Below are 16286 nucleotides of genomic sequence, written 5' to 3'. Positions count from 1 at the left end.
TTTACATGTCCTCCACACAACAATTCAGCAAGACCTGATTCTGTTGGGTGCTGAGGGAACTGTATGAAATTGGTGGGAGACATGATCTCACAGAGGCTTGGTTTTGGTAAATATCACATTTCTAAACGACCCACTTTTAATTCATCACTGATTATCACTTTTCATCATAAATAATCAGTGAACAATGGCACAATGCTATTCTTCTGAACAATATCCTTTTTGGTTCTCTAGACTGCCCAAAATGACTGAATCTCTTGCACACAAAACTATTTCTGAACCATTACAAAAATCACAAAGTGGTTGGGGTTGGAAGCTGTTTTAAAATCCATCTCATTTAGCCTCCTGCCATGGCAGGGACACCTCCCACTGTCCCAGGTGCTCCAAGCCCTGTCTAACCTGGCCTTGGGCACTGCCAGGGATCCAGGGGCAGCCTCAGCTGCTCTGGGCACCTGTGCCAGGGTCTGCCCACCCTTGAAATATCGCAGTGCTGCCCGGGATCGGGATCGGGGCCGGGATTGGGATCGGGATGTTGATGGGGATGGGGATGGGGATGGGGATGGGGATGGGGATAGGGATAGGGATAGAGATTGGGATAGGGATGGGGATGTTGATGGGGATCAGGGCCGCGATAGGGATGGGGATCGGGGATCAGGGCCGCCATAGGGATGGGAATGGGGATGTTGATGGGGATCGGGGATGGGGGTCGGGGATGGGGGTCGGGGCCGGGATTGGGATCGATATCAGTAGCAGGATCGGGAATCGGGGATGGGGATCGGGGCGAGGATCGGGATGGGGGATCGGGATCGGCCCCGGGATCGGGATCAGGATCAGGGCCGTGGCCCGCCCGCGTCCCGCCCCTCTGTCCGTCCCTCTGTCCGTCCCTCTGTCCGTCCCCTCTGTCCCGCCCCGGCCATGGCGGCGCGGCTGTGGCGGCTCTGCAACCTCCTCATGGCCGCCTTCTTCGGGCTGGCGGCCGCCGTGCAGGTGAGGCCGGGGCTCCCCTCCCGTCCCCTCCGCTCCCCTCCGGCGGAGCGCGGCCCCGGCCAGGCCGGGGGCTGCGGGGTCTCAGTGCGCGCCTCCCGCTGCAGGTGAACGACCCCGACGCTGGGCTGTGGACGGTGAGTACGGGCCGCCCTTCCCTTCCCGTCCCCTTCGGCACCTCCTGCCCGGAGGTCCCAGCCCCGCTCCGCTACCGCCCGTCCGATCCAGGGCTGCCGGAGGAAACGTCCCTGCTCCCAGCTGAGGAGCGGGCAGAGCCGGGAAAGCGATGTCTGTACTGCAGCGACGGCTGGAATCCCACCGTGCTTCCAGGAACTGCCTTATTTCACTCCAGATGTGCGCCTGCAGAGCATCGCTTGCCTGTGCAGAGCACCCCGAGCTGCCCCCGCTGCTCCTGCCCCGCTGTGCCCGTGGCCCTGGGCTCGCCTTGGGTCTCCAGCGGGAGCGTCCGAGGAACGGGAGCGAGCCCCGCTCCGGTGCCCGCCCTGCCTCGGGCACGGAGCATTCCCTGGGCCGGGCACTGCGGGTGACAGGGACAGTTCTGTGTGTGCGACAGGAGCTGCTGCGTGCCCTGCGGTGTGTGAGCCCCTCTGACAGCGGCACCAAAGGGGACAAAACGCCCCAGCGCGGGTGGAGGGTGTGGGGAGGGTCAGGATTCAGGGAAGGGGCTCTGCAGTGCTTGGTCGGTATTCTGTAAGCCAGGAGCCGAGGAACAAGGGCTGGCTATAGGCTGATGGCCCGGGATTTTGGGTGGTGATGGTGAAGATGAGCACCAACAGTGCCAGGGCATGCTGGAGGGCAAGGGACTGAGATGTGCTCTGTGCCTCTGACAAACTGCAAAGGGGAAAAGTGCTGCTGTGGCTGGGCACTTCTGCTTCCTGAGCTTGCTGAGTTTTAATACCGAGTAGATTTATGTCATTAACAGGTTGTCTACTTAGTGCCAGCTGCCCTGACACTGCTTGTCAGCATCAACCCTTCAATAACAGGTATGATACTGGTGTTCAAAAGAGTCTCTTCTCATATTTTGCCCTCAAAAGGTTGTAGTTTTGCTTTTTTTTCTTTTTAAATTGAGCCACAGATTAAAATCAGGCTGTGTAGAAACACATTCCTACTATCTTCTGAGGGCAAAAAGCTGCAGAACCTATTTCTAGAGAAGCTGGTCATTGCTTTAGTGCTGGTGGCTGCAGGTGAGAAGAGCCCAGCAGAAAGCCCAGCTGCTGGGGTGGGCCTGCCTTTGCACCCCAGTTGCAGCTTAAAGCCTTCTGGAACACCAGGGAGCATGCTCTGAACCTGGCTCTGTGCTGACCTTAGCAATTGACTTTGTTTCATTGTTGTAAATCTGTTTGTGTTTATCTACCTCGTGCAAAAGTAGCTGAGCTTTGCACAGTCCCATGAAAGTGCTAAAGGTCTTGTTCAGTGCCAGGTATTGCAGCTGCCCCACAGAGCCATGGGCAGGAACATTCAAAGGCTGTGTTTCCAAGGGTGTGTGTTGTGGGGCCAAGAGCAGTTCAGAAGATCATTCAGATTAGATTTGTTTCAAGTCTTCAGAACATAGTTAAGATTTTTGTATTTAAGATTTTTGTATTTTAATTCAGTGGAAATAGTTTAAATAAAGCCATTTTATATACATAAAATATATTTATATAAAGTGACTGCATCTGTTCTGTATGAATACTTATGCTGAATAAACTAAAATCACACTTAAAAAAGAAAACCTTCAGGAGTGCATGGTATTTCACAAATTACACTATTGCAGTCTCTTGGCATTCTGGCCACCTTAAGCATATATAGTGGCAGCATTCCTAAGTTCAGAACTCATGAGGCTTGAATATTGCTGGGGAGATTTTGGCTGGTCAATAGAATCTGTATATTAAACTCACAAGGGTTTCCTTGTGCCCAGATCTGTTGAAAATAAAGATTATAATAGCACAACTTCTGTAAAACTGCAGGTTTATGTAAATTCACCAAGAGGTATTTGCTATTCAGGTCTGTGGAAGATCCAGATGGGTTTACTTCATTCTTCATGACAGTGGCTGACACTCTTATTTTTTTTTTTCCCCAGACAACGGTGTTTGGAGGAACCTCTGTGACCTTCATTCTGCTGGCTGTGTTGTTGGGACCATTGCCTTGGCTTGCTCTTTGTTTGCTTATGCTCAAGGAAACATTTTTCATGAAGAGGAAGGCAGGTGAGCAATGGAGTTTATGTGCCCCTGCCCAAATCCAGCTCACCAGGCCGACTCCTCCTGGTGTCACCTTCCAAAACTTTATTTCCTGGGCTGTTATAGTGCAAGCTGTTGGTCCAGAGGAATCAGACCAAAGAGGAGGGACCATAATGCTCCAAACCAGTGACTCCTTGGGCACAGGGAAGGGAACATTGCCTCCATGATTGTGGCAGTTGGATTTACTTGTCTGGCTTTCAGACACCAGGGCACAAGCACAGTGAAACAGCTTTGTGCTCTTTTCCTGGAGCTGTGGGAGTGGTAATCAGTGTTTTAAAAACTCTTGCGGTGATACCAAATTCATGTTTATCTGGCATGGGCTGCTGAGTCCTCCAAGGGATTGAGGACAAGGGAGAATTTCTCACCTGGACATTCAGGTATGTAAAAAGTAGGTGCTTGTAAAGTACTGAAGCAAAGCCCTGGCAGCTACTTCTGTACCTAATCACAGTCTGGAAAACTGGCATGTTGCTTTGCTCTGTTTCAATGAGAGAAATGTGCCTGCTTTGCCTGTGTTAATTAGAGAAATGTGCTGTGGAATATAAATCCAGCAGTAGAACAAAACGTGGAGGCAGGAATTTCTGCAGCTGTTTAGCTGTCATGTCGATTTGTAGATTTGTGGTGTGAAGCAAAGTTACTCTGTAAATACCTTTATAATTCTAGTAAAATATGTTGAACTACTCCAAAGGAGCAGCCACTACTGTTTTGGAGGCAAAATTTGTGTTGTAGGAACATAAACATCTGTTTGTATTATTTTCTGATCTGTTTTTTGTTTGGCTTTTTAGAGAATTGTTTGGTCTGGTGATTATTACAATATGGATGAGTCTTTGTCGCAGTTCAGCAAAGTAAGTTTTATTTTCTCTTTTTTTATTATCCATTCCAATGTTCACATTTAGTGACTAGCTCCTTGAAAACACACAGCTGATTTTGGCAGCTTGTTTTCCTGTTTCATGTCACCCTTCCAGCTGCCCAAGCAGTAGCAGCCTGGAGGATCTTGCACAGATAAATTTGGGGCAGGGGGGAATGTAAGGCTACATGAAGCACTTTTTCTGTCCCCCTGCCATAATAGGGGAATTTTCCCTTTACTTAAGGTGCTTTATTTAATTCCAACTAGTTTCTGTAGCCTGAGTTGTCTGAAAATTCTTTGTGCCTCTCCAGAAAAGACTGGTGATACATCCATAGGAGCCCCATTAAATTGGCAAGGGCTCTCTGCTCTTCCCAGCTGCAGGCAGATGTGAATGTTATGTGGTGGCTGTAGCAGTGGGCAGGGACATCCTGGGCTGTCCCATCATGGTGTGGTCAGCATGACCCCTGTGGTCAGTGCGTGTCCCCTGTGCTGGCACTGCTGAGGCACCTCCAGTCCTGGGGTCAGGTTTGAGCACCTCACTTCAAAAAGGACTTTGAGGGACTGGAAGTGAAGGGAACAGAGTGTCTGGAACACCAGGAGTCACCAAGGGAGCTGGGGTGGCTCAGCCTGCAGAAAAGGAGGCTCATGGGGGACCTTTTCACTCTAAAGCTCCCTGACAGGAGGGTGCAGCCTGGTAGGGGTGAGGCTCTGCTTCCAGGGAACAGTGACAGGACCAGTTGAAACAGCCTCACGCTGTGCCAGGGGAGGCTGAGATTAGATCCTAGGGAAAATTCCTTCACTGAAAGAGAGGTCAGACATTGGCACAGGCTGCCCAGGGAGGTGGTGGAGTCACCATTCCTTGGAAGTGTTCACAAAAAATCACTGGATGTGGCACTGCACTGTAGGGTTTAGTGGGTGTGGTGGTATGCAAAGTTGGACCTGATGATCATGGAGGTCTTTTCCAGCCTTAAAGATTCAGTTATTTGAAGCAGCTCTGTTGGATTTGTTCTGTTACAGGAGTCCCCTGGGAGGAGCTCGTTTGGTTGCTGCAGTTGTTGTTGCCCTGTTCCCCTTTGCTTCGTGGCTGTACATTTATGTGAACAAAGACGTGCGAGAGTCTTGGCCAACACACTGCAAAACTGTGATTTAATGGGATGGGAGAAAGTCTGCAGTGACTGTGCTGACCTTATTTGCCTTTGTTTTTGGTGCTTAACAAAAGGTGTGTCAGTCTGATAGCACCCAAGAATGCCTGGCTGCTTCCAGCAGTGCCAGCTGAGATTTGGTAAAATGTTGAGGAATGCTGTAAAAGCTGAGTGGGGAATTTTTCTATGGAAATGAATTCACCTTGCTGCTTCTTACATTTTCCAAACACCATTGATCTAATGTCTGTTCTGATGGTATATTCAGGATATCACTGTAGCCCTGGATCACTCTCCAATCACCTCATAGTTTGGGAAGTCTATTCTGTAATGTAAGGAACAAATAGAGCAAATACTGTTTTAATAAATGACTATTTACAGCCATAGAATTTTCAATAATGTGCCTGGATAACCCATTTCAGACTTTTTGGAAAATTGAGCAGTCTGTATTTCTGTTCTGTGCTAAAATCATATGTAGAATATATCTGAAAAAATATTTTTACTATTAACTGAAAGTCACTGTTTTTACTGAGTAATAAAAACTATTTTTTATAAGAAAACTCAATGAAAGCCTCCATATCTCTTATTTTTTGGGAGATGCATATTCAAGCCTGTCACAGCAGATGTGGGCACTGTTCCAATTAATTCTGCTGCTCAGCTAATTTTTTTTGGAAAGCAGGACCCACACAGTAGCCCTGCAGCAGCAAGCATGTCCCACTGTTCATCCTGAAGAAAGAAGCACAGGTGGATAAAATGGACTCAGGATCTGGCTGGGACAGAGCCAGGACAGCTCCAGGTGTAACACACAAACCCTTTTATTTAGATGGGTGTCAGAGCTCACTCTCAGCACTGCTGCAGGTGATCCCAGCTGTGCACACACAGCACAGCCTGAGCATCTGCAGCGTTCCATGGTGCAGCACAGATGGTCTCAGCTTTCTCTGAGCATTACTTTAGTCTTTTAAAGCAAACTTGGAAGACTGAATTAGGCTACAGGCTGGATATATTCTGCTAGACATGAGATCTTACTGTAATGTTCACAGAAAATAAATAAATAGAGATGTGGATGGGCAGGTACAACTCTGCATGCTTTAATGTTCACTGAGAGAACAGCACTAGGGCTTTTTTGAGCAATATTTTTTATATGGTTTGTATCTTTTCACAGTAGCAATCCAGTCTGAGAGAACAGCATTAGGGGCTTTTTTTTGAGCAATATTTGTTATATGGTTTGCATCTTTTCACAGTAGCAATCCAGTCTGGATTGGGTGTTGGAATTCAACATTCTGCATTCCAGTATATTAATTTAAATTACTGTCCTTCTCTATTCTCCAAAAAGAAGTCAGGTGCTTTCTTACAGAAACACAGTTTCTAAAATTCTGTATCCAAGAGAAGAAAGCCTGAGCTAAAGCAATAAGGATCAGCCATGCACAGCTTTCTAAAAGCAAACAGCTGAATCTCCTACATTTGTGTCCATTTTTCATCCAAGTCCTTCCTGCAGAAGAACAGTGTCTTTGCCTGGTATTTCAGAAGTGCATAACTCTGTCAGGAATTCTGCCCCTTCCCTTCAGCACCATTTTATCTTCATAGACATGAACAGTGGCAAAGGCGTTGCTGTCGGGGGGGGTCTCGATGAGCCCCTCCAGGGTGAGGTGATGAACTCCGTGCAGGTCCTGGCAGTAGGCGCCGTCGTGCAGGTGCCCTGCGAGCACACAGACCACGCACCTGTGTCTGTGTATCACTGACAGGGCAGCCTCGTAATTCCACGCCAGACAAACCCCATTGGAAGCACAGGGATGGATGGGCACGTGAGCTGCAGTCCAGAGGGAAAGAAATAAAGAGAGGTAAACTGTAATAAATCTGCCTCATTGATGGGAAGTTCAGCCATCTCACTGAGTGTGGCATTCATATTTTATGAAAAATCCCTTCACCCAGGATTTTCTCCTGGGAAGCTTAGAAGCCTCAGATAAAAATTACAACAACAATTATCTCATTTGCTTCTCCTCTGTTTTGCTCCTTTGGAATGTGTTTGGAGATTGTTTACCAATGTGGCTGTTTCATTAGTTTCATGTGTTTCATTAGTTTCATTGCTTTGACTTATTGGCCAATCAGGGCCAAGCTGTGTCAAAACTCTGGAAGGAGTCACGAGTTTTCATTATTATCTTTTTAGCCTTCTGTAATTATCCTTTCTGCATTCTTTACTATAGTTTAGTTTAGTATTCTTTTATATAATACAACATCATAAAATAATAAATTAGCCTTCTGAGAACATGGACATAGATTCCTTCATTCCTCCTGCCATGGGACATCCCGCAAATACAATAACTGAGTACAGAAAACTCACCCCCAGAATGAGGTGTGGTTGCTGTTCTGCTGTTTCATGTGTTCCATCTGTACCTCACCAGACCAACTGCATGTTTTCTGCAGCTAACGCACACAGGCTAGCTAACTTTTTTTTTCCTTGTATTTCCATGGGAGTTGTGCTGGTTTGGCTTTAATTGATATTTGGCAAGGAGGGAAGAAGCCACTCACAGAAATGAGTGAGAGGAGCTGCTGAGAGCTTCCTCTGTACACCCTCCATCAAATATAGGGATTGGAACTAGACTAGATTTAAGCACCCTTCCAACACAAACCATTCTGATTGTCTGTTTATCCCCCTCCATATCTACCTACCCATAACTATAACTTTTTCTTGGTTTTCATCAGAGAACTTGAGGACTTCATCGAACCAGTCCAGCTGGGCTTGGCTAAATCCTCCATTAAATGCTACAAAATGAGGTTCTTTGAGCCCTGCAGTGAAGAAGAAGGAGGTTAGGCACAAATGCATACACCTCCCCTGGTTCCTCTATTTGCCTTATGCAAATCTGCTGATGGTTTACTCTCAGAACCTTTGGGGTTGTTTTTGCACTTCCTGGATCAGAACTCCATCCCCCTTGCACAAAGGAGAAGATTACTCATTAGTGTTTTCAGGAGTTTGGGTCACAGTACCCAAACAGGGTTTCCACTGTTGGGTTTCCCCCTGGCATGAGGCAGGGTGAGCACAACTCGGTGCCCTGCACCAGCCGCCTCTCCGGTACTGCAGGGCACAGAGCACAGCACCAGGCTACGGAGGAGCATCTCCTGGGCCCGCACTGACGACAGGGAGTGGGCAGCAAAGAGGCACATCCTTGTGAGCCCCTGACATCCCGCTGTCAGCACCGGCAGCTCCGGACAGCGAAGCTTCGGCCGCCCGCGCCCCTGCCAAGCCGGAGGTACCTTCGGGGTTGTTGAGATCATCGTTGGTGTTCTTCTCCCGCAGCACCCGCAGGGACTCCTGGTAGCGGGGGCTGCCGGGGTCCACGCCCAGGGTGCTGGCGTCGTAGCTGTCGAGCACGACGAGGCGGAGCCGCGGGGCAAGGCTGCAGTGATACGCGTGGCACTCCCTGTCCGCGGGCCCGTCCGAGCCCCCCGCGGGCCGGCTGTACAGCCCGGTGTGCACCAGCCGCGCCCGGCTGAAGTTGTAGAGCTCGTGGTTGCCCCACGCGTGGTGCACGGGCACCGAGAGCTGCCCCAGCACCTCCAGCACCTGCTGCAAGGCGCTCTCGGCCTCGCCGCGCCGGGCGTTCTGCCCGTCGATGCTGTCGCCCAGCTGCAGCACGAAGTTTATCGGCGGGCTCTCGGCGGCCCACTCCCACACCGCCTCCCGCAGCAAGCGCAGGCTGTGCCGGTAGTAGCGTCGCCGGCAGCCCCCGAAGTCGTACCCGTCCTCCGCGTCGGCGAACTGGATGTCAGCGATGACCCCGAAGGCGAGGCGCGGCGCAGCCTGCATGGCGGCCTCGGGCGGGCCGGAAGGGGCGGCGCGGCCGGCGGGAACATGGCGGGGGCGGCGCGGCTGTGGCGGCTGCGGGCGGGCGCGAGGCTGTGGCCGCTGCCGGGCCCGGCCGTGCGGGGCTGGGTGGTGCTGCCCGCACCCCGCAGCCGCCCGCTGTCAGAGCTGCCGCCGGGCCGCGGGCCGCGGGCGGGCGCGCAGAAGCGGGTGAGTGAGTGAGGGAAGGACGGACGGAGGGAGCGCGGGCCGGGCCGGGTCGGGTCGGGTCGGGTCGAGCCGCTCCGTGCCCCGATCACTCACCAAACCCTTGTCCCCCGCAGCTCGTGTCGTGGCGGTCGCTGGCGGCCACCGTGGTGCTGGGCGGGGGGCTGCTGGCCGGCATGAAGCTGATGAAGCGGCAGAAGGAGGAGAGTGAGTGCGGGGTGCGGGAGGAGCGCCGGGATGTTGGATTGCTCTATTTCCCTTTTGTCCATGTATGATCCTGTGGGCTGGGGTCCATAGCTAGCTAGGATTGGACACGACCAGCCCGTCCAGGCACGGATTCTTGCACCGGGGGTGGTGCGTTTCGTGTTCACATGAAGGGTTTGTTGGTTTTGCATTCAGATGTATTTTACCTGCCTGGGCATCGTCACTGTACCGCTTTCCAAACGGCCGCTCCGTGCCTGGGTTTACGGAAGTACCGCAGAAAAATTTCAAAAATTAAAAGCGATTAAAGTTCAGCGTTTTAAAATTCCTAGGATGGAATAGTTGTGTTTGGCCTGCCTGTGTTTATGGAAGTGCTGCAGAAAAATTTCAAAAATTAAAAGCAATTCGAGGTTCGTCATTTTAAAGCTCCTAGGTTGGAATAGTTGTGTTTGGCCGCACACTGTGCCAGCCTGAGCAGCGCAGACACGGAGCTGGGTGTTGTGGGCTCGCCCATGAGCTTTGCCCTCTCCTGCAGCAACTGCCCACACATTTCCTTTTTATGCATTTACAGTTGAAAACAGAGATATTGCAGCTTTTAGGGTATTGTTCAGGTTTCAACAGATGCTGGTTTTGCCGTTTCACAGCAGGCCAGGTATCTTGTCTTTGTTTTTTCCCTTTTTAAACAAAAATGCATTTGGGTAACAATGAAAGATAATATATTGTTTCAAAGGAATTTAGTGATATATTTCATTTTGTCCAAAAGGAACACTTTCTGGAAGGCATGTGCATGTTGGGTGTCTGCATGACAGGCGTTGGTGGATCTTGACATGACCCTGAGCGGTGTCTGACTCAGCTTGCCTGGGAAGCATTGTGCCTTGTGGCATGGCTGTGTTTGATTCCCACTTGTGTTTTGTAGAGCTGGAAAAGGAACGAAACCGAGGCATTGGGAAGCCGCTCCTGGGAGGGCCCTTCTCCCTCGTCAGCCACGAGGGACAGCCCAGGACCAGCAAGGACTACATTGGCCAGTGGGTGCTGATCTACTTTGGCTTCACTCACTGCCCTGACATCTGCCCTGATGAGCTGGAGAAAATGATTGCAGTGGTAGATGAAATTGGTAAGGCAGTTCAGGGTCTGGAAGCACAGACACAGAGCATTGCATCTCATGGCACTTGCTTCCTTCACAAATTACATAAATAAAACTGCACAAAAAGGTCTGGTCACTTGGGATGGGCTTGGATTGATGTTACATGGCTGTGAGCTTGTTTGAAGGCAGATGAGAGATGATATCTGGTTTTCTAAAATAAATAATGACTGTTAACATCACAGATCGAATTCCATCTTTGCCTAATCTGACCCCACTCTTCATCACCATCGATCCTGAGAGGGACAACCAAGAAGCCATTGCCAGATATGTTAAAGGTATTCCTGCCTTCTTCCTTGTGTCTCATAGCATGTAGTGCAGAGCACTGAAAAGGTGCCTCTTCAAGGGATTATTTTCACCAAAATGTGTAAATGTCTTCTTTCCATCTAGAATTTTCTCCCAAGCTGGTGGGATTGACTGGTAGCAAGGCACAGATTGACCAAGTGGCTAAAGCGTACCGTGTGTACTACAGCGAAGGGCCCAAGGATGAGGACAACGATTACATAGTGAGTAAAAGCAGCCTTTGCTTGCTGAAACACTCGATAAGAGCAGCATGTGCATTTTAAAACCAGCTATTGGGTCTTTACTGAAGTCCCATGTGCAGTGATATGTTCACCTGTCAGAACCACAGTGCCCTCCTACAAGCTCAACACCTTACCAAAGTGTGTTCTAAACAAGCCCAGAAATGCAGACAGCAGCACTGGAACTAGCAAGCCTGGCAATGGTTGGATTTCTTTCTGATCTGTAACATTTGACTGCCTCTTTCCCTATGTGTGCCAAAGTTGCTGTGATTTCTCATTTTTAATGCAGCTGAACTCAGAGCACGGTTGTATTTCAGTCCTGGGCAGTCATGGCTTCCAGAGCCAGAACTCTGTGTCTTTGCTGAGAAAGATGTTGTCACGGTTAGGTGCTGACGGCATTCGTAGCGTCATTAAATAAATTTGCGGTGGAATTAATTTTGATATAAATCAAATTTTGATATAAATCCGGGATGTGCCTGGGTGAGGCTGCTTCAGTGCGCCGGCAGGGGGCGCGCCTGTCCCGCATGTCCCTGTATCCGGTCCCGGTCCCGGTCCCAATCCCGCATTTTCCTGTATCCCACTGCCTGCCCGGCTCCTGATCCCGCATTTTCCTGAATCCCACTGGCTGCCCCGATCCCAATCCCTGATTTCCCCTCTGAGCTGGTGTTCTGTGCTGTTGTGCTCTCTGACCACGCTGTGCTCTCCTGCAGGTGGATCACACAATAATCATGTACCTCCTCGGCCCCGATGGTGACTTTGTGGACTACTATGGCCAGAGTAAGAAGAGTACTGAGATTTCATCTTCTATTGCTGCACACATGAGAAAATACAGATCCTAAAACAGAAGGTCCTCAAAGATTGCTGTGAATGTCACCTGTGGGTTTGGCTGTGATTGGACACTGGAGTTAAAGCAGAAGCACACAAGTGTAACATCCCATCAAGCCGGTCTCCTTCCAAATAAGAAAGGTTATCCATGTTTCTGCAAATTCCCATTACCAAAAATCTCTACAGAGCCTTCCACATGGATACAATTTCCAACAAGATCTTGGGTACAGAATAAAATTTGGTACTTGTCTGAAACAGTGCTGGGAGCAAAGGATGGAAAGCACTTTTTACTTGAAAAGAACGTGTGTGTTGCTGGGAAAATACTGCTGGTAAAAAAAAATTGCTGGTCTGGCAAGGACAGCAGCCACTGCAGGAGCATTGCTTGATGCAAAGCCATTACTGGATGGGGCCATGGCATTCTCAGAGGAGCTCTGCCCTCTGGTTTCTCTGCACTGTTTTGCCTTCTAGGAGAGGCAGCTGCACTATTAGAAGCAGGGGAGCCTTAAGAGTGCTTCTTTATCCAGGTTAAGAAGGTGAAGAGCATTGAAAGCACCAGCTGCTTCCATGCATGGGACCAGCCCTGTAGCAAGCCTGTTCTTTTCATCTGAATGCAGAAATGAGATGTATTTTTTTGTGGTTTTTCCAGGTGAACACTGTTCACTTATAAGGAGAAGAGAATTGGGATGCAAATAGCTTTTTCTTCTGGTGCAAATGATGGTGTGTGTAGTTGCTCTGCTTGTGCTAGGGGAAGTGGGGAGGGTGAAGGGGGGCTGTGTCCATGCACAGGGCTTGCAATCAGATACATTTTATGCAATGCAGCATTTGAAAATAAAGATTGATTTGTATATAAAATATATCTTTTTGTTTCCTTAGGTTTGACCAAAATGTCATCAGAACTTTGTATACTGGTCAAACATCATATTCTTGCTCTGCTTTCCTCTTTTTTAGAAAGCAGTATTTATTTATAGTCATGCACATCAGGAGCTGAATGTGCTTTTTAAAGCTGAACCTCAGAGAAGGGCCCATGGGAGACAAACCAGAGCAGTTCTTGGTGTGAGTTCCAGAGGGTCTTGGACTGAGCACAGATGTTCCTGCAGGTAGCACTGGTGTTCTCCTGAGTGTGGGGTTGGAAGAGAACATTCCCATTCAAGGGAAGATGCAAAGCCTGTGGAAAATTTCTGTCTTTGCAAAATTGTGAAAACCAGTAAATTTCACCTGTTTCAGAGCAGTGACATCTCTCATGCATTTTTGCATCTATTGCATTCTTGCTCTGGTCAATGGGTTTCACATTCAGGTCTGTATTTATTTGATCCCTTGTGATTTGTTTGTGCTTGGGGAGTCCTCAGGGCCCATCTCTGCCCCATCTCTTACCAACCTGTGGCTGTGCCCTGCACAACAGCCTTTGTGTGCCCTTCTCAAGGTCTCTGCTGTCACATCAGGCTTGTATTTTAAATATTGCAGCAGTATTTTAGGGCCAAATACCTTTTCTGCACAGAGGACAGTCTGGACAACCATGATTGTATGAAGCAATGGTAAGTAAAAATAAATCAGTTAGAAGCACCTGCTCAGAAGAAAGAATTGGTGTTACAGCAGAGCCAAGTTAAAGCAGGATTTGGACAAGGCAAACCTCAGTCCTGAGGCTTTGCAAAATCAGCACATGACCTGGGAAGAGTCACCTGTTACACTGATTTCTCTAAAGCTCATTTGCAGCTGACCACGGAGACAAATACAGGATTCCTGGCTTCTCCCAAATGTTTTGGCAGCTCTGTTGTGTCCTTTACCTTGTTTTTCTGTGCCCTGAAAGGCAGAACCAGCTGACCCAGGAAGATTATGGCAGACTGGGGGGAGTGTGGCCAAGGCCCAGGAAGATTTCAGATGGAGTGACATGTCCCTTGCCTCATGGCAGTGGGAGCAATTGATGTCCTGCTTTTTTCAGCCTCCCAATTTGACCTTGCCCATCACTTTTCCCTTGGCTTTTCCATGGGGAAACTTTCTTTGGAAGTGAGGAGTTTTATTGTGATTGGTTGTGGGGTTTTGTTTTTCTTTGACATTTATTTTTTCTTTATTTGTAGTTTTGTTTGTTTATTTAAAACCAAAACATGTTGTTTAGGGAACTGTTAGGATTTCCCTGCCCTGTTCAGTGGCAGCAGGGAGCACAGATGTGTTCCTGTGTGTTCAGGAGGCCCAAGGGTTGTGCTAAGTGCTCACTGGGAGGAGGCAGAGTTGGTCAGGGAGGGGAAGGGAATGTGCTGGGGGTGCTGGGAGATGCTCTGTCAGTGGATATTCAGTATTTTTCCAGTCCACTATTAGAAATGAAGCAAACTGTACTCACACCCAAATTCCCTGTATCCCCAGGTGCAGTGCCCAGCCCACAGGGAGGGAGCTCAGCTCTGGCAGGGAAGGAAGGTTTGTGACAGGGCTCCTCTCCTGGGGCTGTGCTGGGTGCTGGCCTAGGGCTGAGCAGGGCCAGGTGGGTCTCTGGAAGCTGCCTCAGGTGACAGGTTTCATTTGGGAAGCTGCACCAGGTGACAAGTTTCATTTGGGAAGCAGATTTGTCAGAGCCTGGGGCTGTGCACGGTGAACCTGTGTTCCCCAAGGCCAGCAGGGACCCCTGGGTACCCCAGGGACAGGGCAGGGCACAGTCCTGGCAGGGGCCAAACCAGAGCTCTGCTCTGTGGGCTCACACAGCCCTGGCCTGGCAATACCAGTGGAAAACAGCATCTCCTCTGAGGGGCTGCTGCCATCCCAGCCTGGGACCAGTGACAAGATGTCTGAGGAATGAGGATTGGCTCCATTTGTCTTCCCAAGGCAGGCAGCACATTCCTCATGTGCTGCCAGCATAGCCCATGGAGGAGCTCAGCTGATGAGTGACACTTAAGCCACACGGGTGAAGCTTGGCTGCTTTAGGAGTGTTCTCAGCACCAGCACAGGCAGAATCAGGGCCTGAAGAGGTGCAGAGACTGTGACCTTGAACAACTGCAAAAGCTGTGCGTTGCATTTTCAGTCCAGATCATGGAAAGACACAGATAAGAAGGGCTCTCACTGAAAATGCGTTGCATTTTCAGTCCAGATGATGGAAAGACTCAGATAAGAAGGACTCTCAGGAGTTCTGCAGTCCAACCTCCTGCTGCAGCCACCCAGAGCCTCTTCATCCTTGTTCGCAGCCTGAGGAAGAAAGCAAGTCTTCCTCATCTCCAGCTTGGGTCAAGGTCATGTGTGGGTGGAGTTGCTGTTGCTCTTTCTCCCCTTCTGCAGTGCTTTTGAAGATATCTACATTTTCTGAGCCTTTTCTCACTTGGTCAGACTTGCATGGTCCCAGGACCAACCTGGCATTCCTAAAATGTGCTTCCATCAGCCCCAGCCAGGATCTGGGACAAATGAAGGCTCTCACATGGTTTTCAGTGAACTGCAGGATGGAGCTGGAGGCTGAGAATTGAGTTGGGCTCTTCACCACCTCTGTAAATCAGTGTGTGTTTTCAGTCAGGTGGAACAAGCACAGAGTGCTGAGGAGTCAGAGCTGGGAACAGCCTGTCCTGGTGCACTGAGGTTGCTGATTGCAACCAAGGCTTTCCTGCCCTGCTGCTGAAGCAGTGCTCCCACCTGGAGCCTCCAGGAGCTGTGGCTCCAGCAGTGTGTGCTGGGGCTGCTCAGGAGCTCCCCAGCCTCGGGGCAGGGAGTCTGTGCTCAGTGAAGCAGATGTGCTGGTCTGTGCTACATGTGGTGTCTATTTGTGGTCCTTACTTTAGACATGACTGACGAGTCCCTCTTTTACTGGACTGCTGTTAGGCTTGGTGGCCTAAAAGCAAAGGCAAAAAGCTGACTAATTGCCTCCTAGAGGAGAATTTTAAAGTTTGTTTTGGTTCAATTGGAAACTGATGTTTTTAAAGAAGATATACTGGCAGTGGAGTGTCTAGCCCCTGACTTCTAGCAGCTCTACATCAGTTGTGCATGTTGCTGTGAAGATCTGTTCTTGGGAGACCTGGGCAGGAATGATTGCACCTGTCTCTGTGCTAGAGCCAAATCATTCCATGTTTTAAGCTGTGCATTACTAGTTTAATAAAGCAGGTTCCTTCAGCGTGCCAGGGAACTTACTCAGCTGCAGCTTACAAAACCTTCTTGTTCTCCCAAAGTTCTTTGTGCAAAAATAGATAGACACCAACCAGTAAATCCACCTTTAATTTGCAGGGGTATATTAAGCTATGAGTGTGCCCTTTTCTGAATGAAGGGCAGCAGTAAAAGCTCCCTGGCAGCCCCAGGATGGGATGAGAGAGCCTTGCAAGGCAATGTGGCTCCTGGTGACAGCACCCTTGTGACCTTCACCTCAGGCCAGCTCTGTGTGTGCAGTGATGCGGGCAGCACAGAGCAGCAGAGGTACCTGCAGCTGCCGTGGG

General features: G+C 49.6%; 3 protein-coding genes across 7 annotated transcripts; 2 read left to right on the top strand and 1 right to left on the bottom strand.

Moving 5' to 3' along the window:
• Positions 1 to 844: 844 nt before the first annotated feature.
• On the top strand, positions 845 to 6517 carry TMEM220 (transmembrane protein 220). 4 transcript variants are annotated; one of them, XM_005494029.4, is made up of 6 exons: positions 848 to 984; positions 1089 to 1118; positions 1925 to 1985; positions 3062 to 3185; positions 4001 to 4060; positions 5080 to 6517. In XM_005494029.4, the coding sequence occupies exons 1-6, from the start codon at positions 913 to 915 to the stop codon at positions 5210 to 5212; spliced, it is 480 nt and encodes a 159-aa protein (XP_005494086.3). In that variant the 5' UTR covers positions 848 to 912; the 3' UTR covers positions 5213 to 6517. The 4 variants fall into 4 exon arrangements, 2 of the variants coding, with proteins under 2 accessions (XP_074410957.1, XP_005494086.3); XR_012583138.1 differs by lacking the exons at positions 4001 to 4060; positions 5080 to 6517 and having other exon boundaries at positions 845 to 984; positions 1089 to 1575; positions 3062 to 3114; XR_012583137.1 differs by lacking the exons at positions 4001 to 4060; positions 5080 to 6517 and having other exon boundaries at positions 845 to 984; positions 1089 to 1985; positions 3062 to 3133.
• ADPRM (ADP-ribose/CDP-alcohol diphosphatase, manganese dependent) lies at positions 6001 to 9003 on the bottom strand. Of its 2 annotated transcripts, XM_026797464.2 has the most exons (3): positions 8451 to 9003; positions 7869 to 7985; positions 6001 to 7008 (listed from the first exon to the last, which is right to left on the bottom strand). In XM_026797464.2, exons 1-3 carry the CDS (start codon positions 9001 to 9003, stop codon positions 6722 to 6724), a joined length of 957 nt encoding a protein of 318 aa, XP_026653265.2. In that variant the 3' UTR covers positions 6001 to 6721. The 2 variants fall into 2 exon arrangements, with proteins under 2 accessions (XP_026653265.2, XP_074410954.1); XM_074554853.1 differs by lacking the exon at positions 7869 to 7985.
• A 45-nt stretch (positions 9004 to 9048) lies between these two features.
• Positions 9049 to 12263, top strand: SCO1 (synthesis of cytochrome C oxidase 1). The gene is made up of 6 exons (XM_074554854.1): positions 9049 to 9210; positions 9324 to 9414; positions 10325 to 10522; positions 10735 to 10827; positions 10940 to 11055; positions 11781 to 12263. The coding sequence occupies exons 1-6, from the start codon at positions 9049 to 9051 to the stop codon at positions 11907 to 11909; spliced, it is 789 nt and encodes a 262-aa protein (XP_074410955.1). The 3' UTR covers positions 11910 to 12263.
• Positions 12264 to 16286: the final 4023 nt, after the last annotated feature.

Source organism: Zonotrichia albicollis, chromosome 19 (genome assembly GCF_047830755.1).
Source record: "Zonotrichia albicollis isolate bZonAlb1 chromosome 19, bZonAlb1.hap1, whole genome shotgun sequence".
NCBI lineage: Eukaryota > Metazoa > Chordata > Aves > Passeriformes > Passerellidae > Zonotrichia > Zonotrichia albicollis.
Note: the sequence above shows the minus strand (reverse complement) of the source record. Positions and strands in the feature narration are given on the sequence as shown.